The sequence below is a fragment of the Leptonotus elevatus genome, chromosome 11, assembly GCF_054856555.1.
Source record: "Leptonotus elevatus isolate MCC_2025b chromosome 11, RoL_Lele_1.0, whole genome shotgun sequence".
NCBI lineage: Eukaryota > Metazoa > Chordata > Actinopteri > Syngnathiformes > Syngnathidae > Leptonotus > Leptonotus elevatus.
In genome coordinates, this window is record NC_141249.1 from 16,432,806 (window position 1) to 16,448,159 (window position 15,354).

Sequence of the window (15,354 nt, forward strand, 5' to 3'; positions counted from 1 at the left end):
AGCAAGTATTTCAGTTTAGTTTTTGCTTTAAGATTTATTCAAGTAAAGAAACTTTCAACAATTGAGATCTGTATGAAAATAGTGAGCAGATATTTTCAATAATAACCTTAATTATTTGTTTAAATTTTGTGCATCATTTTGTTTCCACCAGAAAATTCAAGGAGATAATGTCTTTTGATTCAAAATACAAACTCCAAACTGACAGCAGAATAATAAATTTTAGCATTTGATTAAAAAAAAAATATATATATATATATGTTAGAGATCTCGCCAAAATATCTGCCGTTTCCCGGAGACCTTTTCTGCTCAGGACCTTATATCAACTGCCTGGCTTGCCTTACCTGCCCTGCTGCATGAAGTCTCTGGTGTTGGTGTGACGCACTCCAGATGACCAAGTCACGTCAAAATGTGACGTATAGTACCAACACTGACCTCTGAGAGGCAGCACAGTGCCAGAGTATCAACACTTTTTTTGTATATTATCTATGAGCAGCAGAGGGCGCCCTAACCTCACAAATCATGGTTTAAACAACAATGGACAAATGTGTACGACGGCCCTGTGTCGAATATGCATATGAAGAAAATGAGAAATTAAAGCAAATAGTCAAAACAAACAAACAAACAAACAAACAAACAAAACACATGTAATTGTAGTTTATTATTAGATTCACAAAAATCAAACAAAGTACAGCACCGTACTTCCAAATAAAGCAGCTGTATGACGTGCAGGTAGTCAATAAATATTAATCGAATTGATAGTTTTTTTCATTAATAGAAATTAAGTTGTCTGATTTTATGGTTAATTATCAGTACAAATTATCAGTCGAAAATGCACGCGTTAAAAAGACTATGACATTTCTACAGTGTTGTGCAATTTATTGAGGGATACCTATTTGAACCCTATAAGACCACAGTTACGTTTTCAATTGAAAAATTTACATGCATTTTAAATAGTATTATGTTTTGGAGTCTGGGCCTGGGATGAAATTATTTTTCCCCCCACTATAGGCCTTTTTCATCAGATGTATTTTTCTCTGATTGTTTTTTTTTTTTACTAGCAATACTGGCCGCTAGATGGCGTCTGTCACTTAATCTTTGACATTTGTACCCTGAACTTGGCTTCTTTCTTTCTTTCTTTCTTTCTTTCTTTCTAACTTTCTTTCTTTCTTTCTTTCTTTCTTTCTTTCTTTCTAACTTTCTTTCTTTCTTTCTTTCTTTTTTAAAGTATATACCCTGCATTTATTTGTATGTGTTCATGTGCACAATAAGAAGCCATGAACTGTCCGTCGGTTGAATAAATAAACATGTTATATTAAATATTATCTCGATTATGTGAAGGTGTGAAATTTTATAATATGTCAACAATGTTAATTATAGTTGAGTATATATAGGCAGTATGTGCCTCCCCAATATATATATATATATTTCTAAATAAAATTATATTTAAAAAAATAATAAATAATAAATAAATACAACAAATTGGCGTCAACCAGTCCTTTACTGTTGTATCACTTCAGCACTAAATAAAAAATTGAAAAAACTACGAAAATTGTGACAAAAGCAATAACCAAATCAATGGGAAATTATAGGCCTTGGATGAGCTGCATGACTTAATACAATAGTCATACGTATAAAGAGAAATTAAAATAAAACAAACAAGAATAACATTTAAAATATAAAATGTCTCAAATATGTTGTCAGTATTGGAAGACACATTCAAGATACAGATGCTTAAGCTGCTTTGGTTATTGACAGCAATAATAATTATAATAAGAATAATAGTGATGATAATAATAATAATAATAATAATAATAATAATAATAATAATAATAATAATAATACTAATAATAATAATAATAATAATAATAATAATTGGATAAATTGCGAGAATCTCAATAACATACTTCCAAATACAAAAAAAATACACTGAGAAAAAAATGCTTGTTAGCAAAACAGCAAGCATTTTTTATTTTAATGTCTTAATATTCAATTAACTTACATTTACGTTGGAAAACATGAACAAAAATTTACAATCAAATGCATTTGGATTGATCAGAAACGAAATCACTCCATATCCGGTTCTTCGTTCGTGCGGGTGACGCGTTTTTAATTGAAAATAAAAAAATATCAATGTTAAGTTATGCTATGTAAATTTGGCTCATGCGATTCCTGTGGGCGCGTCACAGATCACGTGACCAGGGCGCTCCTATAAATGCTTAAAGGACGCAGAGGAGGTTAGTGTGGCTCTTTGGTTGGATCCCTTTCAAAAACCTTCTTGAAATTTGTAATATTCATGCGTAACTTTTAAAGCATGACGTGAAGTGCTGAAGGAGGGCTCGATGATCTGTGATTGACTTGTACGCCTGGAAAGAGAGAGCCTGGGAGGGAGGGAGGGAGCGAGCGAGAAGGGGAGCAGAAGTTTCCTGCTGGATGACACTCGCGCACTCAGAGCTCCGGGAGACGCCAAAGGCTGCAGGTCAAACTTGTTTTTATCCTCTCGCTTTTCCATTCTAGAAACATGCGCGCGTTGGCTGCTCGCAGCGAAGTTCTTGCGCGGTTCTAGAGTGTCGGTGGGCTCTCAAGGAGGAGACCATCTCGGGAGGGGTGGACGAGAAGGATGACTTTAGGGACGGATATGTCCGACAGCTCTGCATTGTCCGATGATGTGGACATTGACGTGGTCGGGGGGGACATGTCCGTCGGGAAGGACGGGAAGTACATGCAGCACGATTTCAACCTGGACTCCGATGATAATTACTCCCAGAACGCCGAGGAAGGGCCGTCGTCGCCGGGCCTGAGCAGCTCCGACTGCCCGGCCGAGCAGATGGGGCTCGGCGCGGATCCCGGGGCGGTGTTGGTGGGCGACAAAGCGCGGAAAAGCGCCCTGGTCAAGCCCCCTTACTCCTACATCGCGCTCATCACCATGGCCATCCTGCAGAGCCCCAAGAAGAGGCTGACCCTCAGCGAGATCTGCGAGTTCATCAGCAGCAGGTTCCCCTACTACCGAGAGAAGTTCCCCGCCTGGCAGAACTCCATCCGACACAACTTGTCCCTCAACGACTGCTTCGTGAAAATCCCACGCGAGCCCGGCAACCCCGGCAAGGGCAACTACTGGACGCTGGACCCGGATTCGGCGGACATGTTCGACAACGGCAGCTTCTTGCGCAGGAGGAAGCGCTTCAAGAGGAACCAGGGCAACGAGATCCTGCGGGACGCCGGGGGCTTCCTGCCCGGCTTCGGATACAACCCGTACGGATACAGCTACGGACTTCAGCTGCAGAACTTCCACGCGGCTCACAGCCCGTATCACCCTCACGCCCACCCTCACGCGGGGGGCTCCTTCCCCTTCCCCAACATGCCGTGCACCTTGCCCTCGCCCATCTTCCCCGCCGCCGCCGCGCCCCCTCCCTTACCCGACCTGAGGAAGCCCTTCTACCCGTCCCTGGCGCCCCTCAAGACGGACTCGAGTGCCCCGAACCGGCCCTCCTTCTCCATCGACAACATCATCGGCGCAGCCAACTCCACCGTGTCGTCGTACGGCGCGCAGCCGGGGGGGCAGGCGCACATCCTGGCCATGCTCAGCCCGGCTTTGGCGTCCGCTTCCAACCACTTGAGCCTGTCGCAAGACTTGTTACAACCTGGGTCGCACGGGCAGACTTTTGCCAGCAAAAACTTGAACACTTGCCCCTTCTGAAGAACAAAAAAAAAAAAAAAAAAAACTGCCTTGAACTGAACTTATTTTTATTAATAAAAAGCCAAAATGTGGTGTCGTCCTAAGTGAAGATGGCTAAAAAATTATTGGTTAAAAAAATGTTTTGGCTCCACGAGAGGGTTTATTTATATGCTTTGTAAATAGGTGCATTATGATCCATTTAAACAGGCCTTAACACGGCCTCCATTTTGTGTCGTAAACAAAATAACACCGTTAAGTTAAATGAGTAGGGTTTACCATTTTTACATGAGATTGTGTGTTTTTAATAGACACAGATGAGACAGGCAACTCAGGTTTTTAACTTAAAAAAAAAAGCATTACCCCAAAATCTCCTGTCCAAGGTGATTGAAAAAAACCTTTGTTGTTGTTTTTTTTCAAAAGGAGAAAAAAAAAGCACATTACCTCCATTCAAACTTGTTGTATTTCACATACAGTTTTATGTCATGTGTTGCCAATAGAAAAAGACAAGTGTTCATTATAGGTCATTTTTTTTGGTTGTAATGACAAAAATAAATGTTTGTGGATTTTAAAAGAAAAAGAATGTACATCTTTTCATTCAGTTAAATGTAATTTGATGATGAATTGGGATTGTGAGGAAGGGGCTTTCATTCAGACACGTTTTATTTAAATATGTCAAAAACACGACGCTAGATATCAGTGTGTGTGTGTGTGTGTGTGTGTGTGTGTGTGTGTGTGTGTGTGTGTGTGTGTGTGGCACCTTACAAAAAAAAGAGCCTTTTTCTAAAGGGCCTTAAACTATACACACTGAGCAAAACTTGCTGGTTTGTAATTGAAAGTGGACAATATCCCGATAAGCTCTTTAGATTTTGTGGAGAGAATTAAAGGGGCTTTCGCTGCTAATTTGTTGCAGCATTTTCATTGGGGCAGCTAATCCAGCGTTTGTTGACGTTGTCAGCGTGGACCCCCGGCCCGGGGGGACTCAATGCGCGCACAGCGAGGGGTCCCCCCTTCGGCGGGGCCCGGTGCAGCCACACGCATTTGGAAGCCTGAAAAGCTGAAATGTTCTTCTCAAAGGGCCCTCGCGTTTGCAGGGGCCGCTTTCATGTCATCGGCGTTGTCTGAAAAGAAGCGGCGGGGGACCCCCAAACAGGCCCAGTGGTCTTTTTTTTTTTTTTTTTTTGGAGCGGAGCATGTTTGTGGACAGAAAGGAGACTGCATGCGAGGATTTGTCTTTGTGCGCAAATGTGCGGACAAATTAGTTTGCGCGCTGTTTTGACACGTGATTATTGAGGATGAAAGGCGTGCATGGGAGGGGATGATGCTCTGGTCTATCCCGTGGCGCAACATCGGTGATTTGGAAAGGCTTGGAAAGCAAAACCAACACATGCTTCATTCTTTAGTCCTGCAGCAGTTGAATGGAGCAAAATGGACCAATGAAAGGCCTTTTAATTTGCATCCTCTTTCCCTGCAAACAAACGCTCTTTTTCATCGATATGTCAATTTAGCAAGATATGGCTTTGTTGGTGCACTGTTAAGTTTGGGTGGACTTCAAATTTTAAGGCAACAAACTTAGATAGCATATACAGTTGGTCAATTCAACTAAATATTTTAATACATTTAATTAGCCTATATTTTGTTAATTAGGGATAAGTAAAGAAAAACAACTCAGAAAATTATAGCCTACTTGCTTGCTTTGTTGTGCTAACATTGTTGCTCTAAATATAAATCATTTATGTTTAAACTATAACTGTGTATTTAAAATACAAGTGTTTTTTTTTTTAGTGTGTGCGTCGCTGTGGTATCCTCTTCCTATTCTGCTCATCTTGAGTCGGACATTTATAGGAACAACTCCTGCATACAAAAAATAAAATAAATTAAAAGAGAGAGAGAGAGAGAGAGAGAGAATAAGAGAAAAGAAAACATGCTGATATAGGTTGGAGGCATTTTTCATCACTAAAGGCGAATACTAATTTATGATCATTATCATTGTTATCGTTAGCAGATATTTTTATTATGAACTGAACTTTATTTTATTTTATTTTTTATTTATCTCATATGCTATAAGCCCCAAAATACAAATGTATTACTGGTTAAAATAAATAAATAAATAAATAGTAATAAAGGCACTACATATATATGTATATGCCCCCCCCCCCACCCCTAGGTATTTGGCATTCAGTTTTGCAATTAATAAAACAACCTATTGTCCAATAGACCACCAAACGAGAATTTAACCTCCATGGTGCTGTACAGGTGTTATTTCAAACTTCCACCTTTCTAAAAACCCAACGAACCTCTAAAGAACTTTCGTCGTGTAGGCTACAGACTCTGAAGCAGCACGACTTTAAAAAATAATAATAATAATTTTTTAGAGCAGAGTTATTATGAGCATTAAAAAAAAAATAACAGCACTATAACTATAGGCCTATGTTTATTTCCTTCATGGGCCATTTTTGCCCATGAAGGCCCATAAATAGAAATGTAATATAAAAATATCTATTGCCATATCATCAACATATAGGCCTATACATTCATTTACATCAAAATACATTACATTTCCCTAATTACGTTCGTGAATAGCTTGCACAATCCCAATAAAAACTGACCTACATTTTGCCCCCCCCCCCCAACCCCCAAATTTGATGACCCCGTGCATGCCTAAAATGCTTATGCAAGACTCAAAGAAGCTTCCGCATGGCTGCGATGCAGACGCATCTTCACCAGACCATTACAATCTCTGCATGAAACATTTCCAGGTTCGAAAGAGCGTCAATGGAAGCACGCAGGAGAGCATGCACAATCGAATGAGTCTCATTTAGACTTGCAGGAGACAAGATTACAGGCTACGGCGAGCAGAAATAGACCTAAAAAAAAAAAAAAAAAGACACCACAACAAACAAGTCGCACACCCTGCGACCATCTTCCCTTGAATTTTTTTATTTAGATTCTGTCTTGCCTTCAACTGCACGCTCGTGTTTGACAACCCGGACCACCCACACCAGCGACAGCCTGAGAGCTTGTCGTCATTTCGTCAGTTTGCGTGACGTTGTCTCAAAGAATAGTCACGAGTGATGCGTGACGTGACAGCCAAATGACTCCAAAAGTGCATTTATCCTTTTTTTTTTTTTATAACCGCTTCCATGTGCGCTGCGGGAAGAAAATGCATTGTTATTTATTCGTTACGTAAATATTTGTAAAGATTTATCACGATAGGATAAATGGTGAGTGACAGGAGGAACTTAACTAAAATCATTACACCCAATTCTTTCACCACCTTGTCAATACACTTGGATACTGGATCGATACATCTTCCTTAGACTTGAAGGACACAAGGGCAGTGCGTGTGCTGACACCACAACAAGGAATTGCGTGTGTGAAGATGTCGATATATTGCTTCATTGTTTTTTGTTTGTTTGTTTTTTATTTTTTTAAACAAATTGAACCATTTTCAGTCTAAATCATAAAACATAAAACAATGTCATATAACATCTTTTGCCTATACCGCCCAATTTATTAGGCACCCCAATGTGCCTTTGAAGCACTGAGATGTATACTGAAAGCTGTTCCTAATATTTTGGGTCCCCTAATTGGCTCCGCAAGAGAGGCAAGCCGCAATCACCGCATTATTAAATCGATACCTCTATTTTCACGCGTCTGTCAAAACTGAGCATCATTATTGCTGTTAAGGGAAACCCCTTTTTTTTTTTTTTTGCAACCAACGTTTCGTTAGAGATATATACGTATGACCGAAGACCAGAACTGCACATTTGATTATCTCCACCAATAAATATAGAATTTAAAAACACATTTTAAATAATATGATGCAAAAGTGCACAGCGACCCGGAGGAATGTTGGCCGGGTCCGAGTGTCTCCTTGGCCGGGGAGGAGAAGCGAGCCAAGAGACCCTCCTCGATAAATCACGCCATGCACCCCCCTGGCCTCTCCCCACTTGCACCGCCATGCAACGCTCTCCTCCCTTTCGTGTTTTTGCACCACACAAAGGAATGCCGCGCTTAATTAATTTAGAATGTGTAAATAAATGGCCGGACAGTCAACTCCCCCATGTGCCAGAACATAATATGAACTTTGGAAGACACGCCGAGTGAAGAGAACACCTGCAGTTGGAGAAATAATAGACGAGGAGGACACTATTGGCCAATAGCAGGTGATTCATTCTGGGAGGCAGGATTTTGCCTTTTTGACATTAAGAAAATATTATTATCACATTTAATGTTAGGCCATCAAGGAATTTACAAAAATGTAAGCTTTAAACATGTGACTATTCATGACGAAACGGATTCATTTGGAAATCTAAAACAATAAGAGTTGCACATCAGCATGCAATATCAACAGTCATTTGATTATTTAAAAATTGTCAAAGTTGGTCTATTTTAGAACGCTGAGCTTCTTATTAAGCTGTTAGCAAGAGCATAATTAGTCAACATGAACGCCATTTGTAACGAATTAAATTCGGATCACTGACATGTTTTTGGACTCCTCATCACTTTTGATATAGGGAGGTGCAGCTGCTACATGCTGTGTGTGTGTGTGCGCGCGCGCGCGTCTGAGAGAGAGAGACACACAATCGTGTATTCAACTGCAGTTTCTCGTTGACCTTTTTCGGGGACGGCAGGACCACGTTGCAATGTTAAAAAAGAAAAAAGAAAAAGGAAAAGAAAAAGAGAGACTTTTTATTTTCTCTAAAAAACGAGCGCTGAAGAAAGTGCACCGCGATGAGGCCTTTGGAGTTAAAACAGCAATTTAGAAATCAAATTGAGAACTTACATAATATTTATGACCTAATTAGTTGCGAATCAAAACGATGTTTATCCAGTGTGTCATAATACATCGCACATCAATAAAAAACATTTGTTATTGTTAGACTCGTGAAAACGAAACTTTGTTTAAATTGACATCCAATCTTTTTCTTCTTCTTTTTTTTTTCCCAGGGTGAAAGTGCATGCGTTGTGTTGTGTGTGTGTGAAAGAGGAGGCAAACCTCGCGATAAAAATGGACTGTATCCAGAGTGAAACGCGATCACGCCGAGGTCGCGGGGCCAAACTTTTTAAGACTAATGTTTATTTAGAGAAGTGAGCGCTGTCTATGGGACTCCCCGTTCTAATGTCTTTGCCAGACCTGACTGCGTGGACCACCAGGCACGCACGAAGCCCGGCTGCAGCTTGCCTGACCGCCTGCGTGCGTGCGTGCGTGCGTGCGTGCGTGAAACCCCACTGGATGAATATTAACCACTGGTCAGAACGAGCCACCTGATTTGCTCTGCATGAAGGAGCTGCAAAAGGGATTTTCAAAAATGATTTCTGCTTGATCTCTGCCTCTTTTTAAGTGCAATATCAAACATTTTAACTCTCCTGTCGCATTGGGTGCAATTTAGTAAAAAAGAAAAGAAAAAAAAGAGCCTTTCCTGAGAGGCAAACGAAATCTTTTAGAGAGGAAATTATTATATTATTTTTCACTGGGGAGTCCCAAGATTAATCTTTATTCCTTGCGAGAAGGGGGAAATATTGTATAGAGCAGATGCACGGAATGCAGCATGAGAGGGCTTTTGGCAATAGGGGTGTATATGAGCCACATGCTGCTTCAGTGGGTCTAAACACAAACATAATATCTGATCACGTCATAGCCAGTTCTAGTAAATTTCCATTCTTCATTTTCAATAACAGATACTTATAAAGAAAGCCTTCACTATTTACGTCGGCCTTGAGCAAATTCATCAAATGCTTCTGTATGTAACGCTGGAAAAAAAGACATACGTAATGGTGTTCAATCAATAACCTTTTTATCGTGAAAAAAAAAATCATCCAACTTGTATTGTCAGCCTCGAAGCCGCAGACATACATGCTCGGAATCCTCTTCACAAAAACTTACATCGGATCTTATAAAATTATCCGACTAAATAAAAACAAATTGAATACTAGAGGACCTGACTGATATTAACCCCTCCACCCCCTAATATATATTTTTTAAAGAGTATAGGCTAATTCCGATAACCAATTACATTGGCTAATTAATTAAAAAAATAACAAATAACTTTTTTTCAATAAAGATATGAATTGCAAGCCTAACATTTGACTGTTTTGCATTTCTACGCATTATAGTATTTTGTTTAACTTTACAGAGAAAATCAGAAAAAAAAAGAACTGAAAAAATATCATTGATGTATTCGATTAATCGAAGTGGACACGACTATCATCACGACTACAAAAACCTGAAGTTTTTCAACCCACACAATGCCAGTGATTCCAAGCCGCTGTTTCACGACACATGAGAGAAATTTAAGTTCATATTTCAGTGATATTAGTTTGGATTTATGAAAGATTTCATAATCATGCAAATATGAGCCTTGGCTCAACAATGGCTGGGAAACACTTTCCTAATAGACACCTCCCCCATCTGCATTTGAGTAAATAATCTCCCCCAGCCAGTATTTGTGGACATACACTAAGCAAAAAGCAGATGTGCTTTGGGAAAAGGCCATCCAGGTTTTTGAGTCATTGAAAAAAAAAAAGTGTAAAAAATTGAAATATTTGCACTAGTGCTCGGCGAGGAGCAGCAGCAGCGTGTTTTCTTACAGTTTGTAAAATCGAATTAGATACGGTGAGGGAATCTGACCTATCGCCAGGCTTCGCATATTTTTCACCCCTCAGGTTTTAGTGTTCCTCGGGTGCTTGTGTTTTCTCAGCTGGATCTGCCATTACACATTGTGTCCACTTCTAGCCGAGCACCCCCCCCCCCCTCCTTACACCAGGCTCTCCCAACACCTCTCCTTCGCCACCAACGTTGATCTGAGGCCCAGGCTGCAGCACCACAGGCATGCGCAGTGCAGTACCAAGCCGCAGTATACGTCGACAAACGACTCACGCCACCCTTTTTGACGTGACAGAGCTAATCACATAGGACACTTTAATTACTTCCCCGGGGAGATTGTGTTTTTCACTTAAGGCTTTGTTTCTTTGTTCGTGCATGCAGCTGAGCTTGATGGCAGAATTAAACAAAAGTTGTTTACCAAAACCTTGCTGGGAGTTAAGCATGCCTGGCCAGGAATATACAATACATTTTGAGAGCCATCAATTTAAGCGGAGAAGTGCATTTCGCAATAGTTAGAAGGGGATGCGTAACGGGTCATGTGGAACCTCTAAAGTCGAAAGTCCCCGAGGTGGTGCAAAAATTACGATTTGGCGAAAGTCATACAGCATTTTGTCAACGTTTTGGGCTCTTTTTATGGCATTTTTGGCTTTAGCAATGGGTGTTGAGAAATTGTGCGAGTATTTCCAAGATGTGTCAGAAAAGTTCCAGGACTAATGTCACAAAAGATACATTGAAAACTAAAATGCAATTTTCCTCTTCAATGTGGGCCAAACGATTATTCGTCATGTCACAAAGAGATTCTGGACTGTTTTTGACATTCAGTGTGTGAGAAAAGGAAATCCTTTTGTCAGGACAGCTCATGGCTTCTTTACAATGCCCTGAGCATCTGACAGTTCCTGGCGGAGAAGAAGATTTGTTTCTCCTCCCTTATTAAACTCAAGAAAGTCATCAAGTTATCTGAGAATGCGCCATTCCAAAATTAATGAAAAACAGGGTTAGGGTTAGGATTTAGGGTTAGGGTTTAGGGTTAGGGTTAGGGTTTAGGGTTAGGGTTTAGGGTTTAGGGTTAGGGTTTAGGGTTAGGGGTTAGGGGTTAGGGGTTAGGGGTTGGGGGTTAGGGTTAGGTTAGGGTTAGTGTTAGGTTAGGGTTAGGGTTAGGTTAGGTTAGGTTAGGGTTAGGGTTAGAGGTTAGGGTTAGGGTTAGGATTTAGGGTTAGGTTTAGGGTTAGGTTAGGGTTAGGGTTAGGGTTAGAGTTAGGGTTAGGTTAGGGTTAGGGTTTAGGGTTAGGGTTGTGTATATAAATCAAGCTAGCATTGGGGCGTATAAACTAAGACAACCTGCTGCCCAGTCTCCAATGATGGAAACCTCTTATTCGGTGCAAGTCATCAACGCAAACTACTTGTGCACAATATAGGCCTATGTGGTTCTTCAGCACACAAGAGACCCGAGGATCCCAAACAACAGGAGCGGCAACACGTATACAAGTAGAGTCACGGGGCCAGTGGAAAATTAGGCTGAAAACATGCTAGTGGATTTATCGTTTTCTAGCAGGCGTCTTTGGACTTCTACAAGGGAGGTCCCACGCATGCACATTCATCTTTTTACAACATGTACACACCCTCGCCTCCTTTCTCCTGTAACAGATGCAGAAAATATGTATGTCATAAGGTTTTAGATTCATAAACCATCCTCGTGTCAGCTCGGGTTTGACGTGCCTCTTTTTTTCTTTTTTTTTGCTGCAGCATATTGACAAAATGTGTCCCTATTCATAAGTGTGCGTCCCCGCAAGACTCTTTTCTCACATGGAGCATGAAGAGGACACAAGTTCAAAGCTTGCGGCAAATAAAAGGCCGAAGATGATAAGGCCACTCAAGACGAGAAATGTCACACGTGAAAAAGGGACAGCGGAGGAGCGAAAGAACAATTTGAGAGGCAGATGTAGCCGGCGAAGGAGGCCAAGATTGGACTCTCAACAAAGGTAAAGGAGTATCTGATCAGCATTTGGACAGGGTGTGGGTTAATGTTGTTCATGACTATAGAGTCATTACGCAGAGCGCAGCTGGATGATGGATCGAGAGCTGAAGGGGGGGGTGGGGGCTAGCAGATGGGTGAGTAGAGAAAGTGAGGTTAAGTGGCAGTTAGATGTGGGAGATCTAAGTAGATCAAGTGTGTGTGAGCAAAAGAGAGTTAAAAGTGAGCCTACACATGTAAGCACTTGCTCGACTTCTGCGGCCGGGATGTATTTGTGGCACATTTTCGTTTTTTAAAAATGTGCCATATTACAGCTTGACGGTGTTGGTTGGTTTGCCAAAACCACACAGTCTGATGGTTAACGAGCAATATTAGTTAGAAGAAGTCCATTCGTTTGTTGAAGAGAAGCAACATAAGTTCTGATTAAGTTTAGATGAGAAATGGACTTGGAAAAGTCAGACTGTAGATCAACGTAATGAGTGTGGGCAGCTTAAAACTACCAATTCATGGCCTATTAACGGTTTGGCGCAAAACATCTCTATAAATTTAAATGTAACCATGGTGGCCTCCGAGTGAGGAAGGTTTGAGTCACACGTTGACCCATGTTGCCAAATAGCTGTACTGCATCTCAATTCGCACTCATAATTACATCATCCACGAGACAAGCAGTGATTCGCAACCATGGCCCCCTAGTGACCAAATTTCCCTTCATTTGCCTCCAAAATATTATTTATTAATGACAAATAATGGGCTGAACAACTAAAGATATTTATGTAGTCTAAGATCGATTAAGTGACGTCATTGAGATTTTTTTCCAGCACAGTACAGCGAGCCCCAACCTTTTTTGTACGCTATGGGATGGTTTCAGATAAAAACAGACTTCAATAGGTTGTTATAGAAAAAAATATAAAAAATATAGCTGAATATAGCTGTTGAAACGAGTGGCAGTCCTTCACATGCCTTCACATGAACTGGCTGGTCTCATTTGGTGTTCCTTTGTGTAGCGGGACATTATAGCCAGGCTAAAACAAACAAACAAACAAAATTATTATTTTTTCTGCATGTCTAATTTCGATTAGTTGTCATCAAGTTTAAAACATCGACACAAATTGGCAAAGTCAATATCTATCAGAATACTAGTAGTTGCTCTTCTATTAGATGGCTAAGTACATATAATTAATTATGCATCAACCTGTTGTATTTGTAATTTCTTTCGACCTCAAACCATTATGTTTTGTTTGTTTGTTTGTTTTATTCATTTTTTCCTTCCTCAGACACATTATTACAGGTTACATCGATCACATAATATCATTTGCAACATTGACATCCGAAAGAAGGGCTGACGGGTAGAAGCCACGGCTTATTAAGAACCCGCCCCCATTGATTATTACTATACGCATCAGTCATGTACATTGATTATGATAGTCATCGATTCATATTGTTATCAATCCCAGACTTGCGTCCTTCCTCGACAGATGCGTCCTTGATTTATTTTGTTTATGGTGGACAAAAAACGAAATTTGACACTATTTTAACTTCACAATTGAAATTATTATTATTATATAGCAACACTGTGTAATATTTGTTTTTTCCCCCTGATTGAAAACATTAATATATTTAAATAAATGTGATTTTTCTTTTTCACTTTTCCGGAAGTCCTTCCTTCGGTTACTGTGACGTCGACGCACCTGTTTCTTTTGATTCGTGTCCAGCTGCACTAGGCGTCATGTGACAAACGGCAGAAAATCCAAATGTACAAGCCGCAATTTAAAAGGTGATAAAACGGAATTAAATCCACAACTACGACGACAACACAAAGAAAGAGGTGGGGGCTTGGAAAAGCGCCGTTTCTCCTCCTCTGTTCATCACTCCGGTGAGTTAACTTGCTTTACGTAAGTGTTGCTGATTATTCGCGTCATGTCATGTTTGTCAAAACGCAGTGTCGCGTTTTTTTTTTTTTAAATTGATGATGACGCCAGTACGTCATCTGTTAATAACAACAATTCATTTGATTACTCGCAATTGTTTGGGGTAGATACTCGCTCTGTAAAATGGCTGCGAGCAGCACAATATTTAAGGCTGAATTATCAACGAAATTCAGTCAGGCAGTCATCACTGATGTCGTTCAACATCTATAGTGCACCCTTTCACTGAATTCCTCCAACACACACATAATGTGACATTTTACAACACCCCGTAATGGCAACTTAAAAAACAAAACAAAGAAACGACATGCACATATGTAGCTATTTTGAATAATACATTTTGAAACAAGGAACAGAATGTGGCAAAGGGGAAGCTCTGTAGGGCCTATACATTTTACAGTGTATAGAATTTGTTGCAAAATAACATAACAGATCCCCATTATTATGCTGTGGTTTCTTTAATGATATAAACTGATTTTTACAGCAACATTTTTTTGTGTGGTTAGCATCACATTACAACAATACAACCACATTAGCACAAAGTTATTTTATGTGATGTATTTGATGGTTTTTCACATAATTACAGGATGTGACACATGGAAGAAGTCGGCATATAACTAATCCATATTGGAATGTAACTTTTAATTTCAACCAAGCTATCACCATGCATGCAGGCACACAAGTATTGCTTTCAAATAAACTTTTGAACAATACATTACATGGCTGACTAATATTTTGCATAGAAGTAATAAGAATAACCATGACGTAGACAGGAATGTGCCGAAGGGCACTCAATATGTGTTTTGCCCTCTTGTGTATCGCCTGCCGGCTGGTTGAGACGGGCTCTCCGGGTTGCGAGGCATGTGTCAGACCTGTCGTTGCGCCGTCACAGACCATTGTGGCAGTTTGTGATGGATGCGGAGCGGCGACAGAACAGGAAGAATGATAGCAAAAGGCAGCGCAATGGGGAAAACAAGGAGGTGAACAGTAGTTGCGCGTAGACGTTGTTAGGTAAAATAACACGGCATACATTTTTTGGGAGCCTTTAGAGAGCCCTAGATGTCATTGATGAAGTGATAAAATAACACAAAATCTTTCCCAGTTAGTGTTCTTCTCACCAAAGTGTTCCAGACTATGTGCTAGTTAGTTATCAAGCTCCAATGTTAAACACAATCTA

The 15,354-nt window shown here is 40.4% G+C and overlaps 1 protein-coding gene and 1 long non-coding RNA gene across 4 annotated transcripts in view; both read left to right on the forward strand.

Moving 5' to 3' along the window:
* The first annotated feature begins 2,413 nt into the window (after window positions 1–2,413).
* foxd2 (forkhead box D2) lies at window positions 2,414–4,138 on the forward strand. The gene has a single exon (XM_086089353.1). The coding sequence runs from the start codon at window positions 2,618–2,620 to the stop codon at window positions 3,692–3,694; it is 1,077 nt and encodes a 358-aa protein (XP_085945479.1). The 5' UTR covers window positions 2,414–2,617; the 3' UTR covers window positions 3,695–4,138.
* A 9,804-nt stretch (window positions 4,139–13,942) lies between these two features.
* The window catches only part of LOC147166068 (uncharacterized), a 132,865-nt gene continuing 131,453 nt past the window's right edge, over window positions 13,943–15,354 (forward strand). For all 3 annotated transcript variants that reach the window (XR_015096484.1, XR_015096485.1, XR_015096483.1), the window contains exon 1: window positions 13,943–14,125. This is a non-coding gene — a long non-coding RNA (uncharacterized LOC147166068). The remainder of the gene's footprint in view (window positions 14,126–15,354) is intronic.

What these genes read in the sequence shown, in the direction of transcription:
- foxd2 (XM_086089353.1), top strand. Translation starts at nt 2,618, where the DNA reads ATGACTTTAGGGACGGATATGTCCGACAGCTCTGCATTGTCCGATGAT.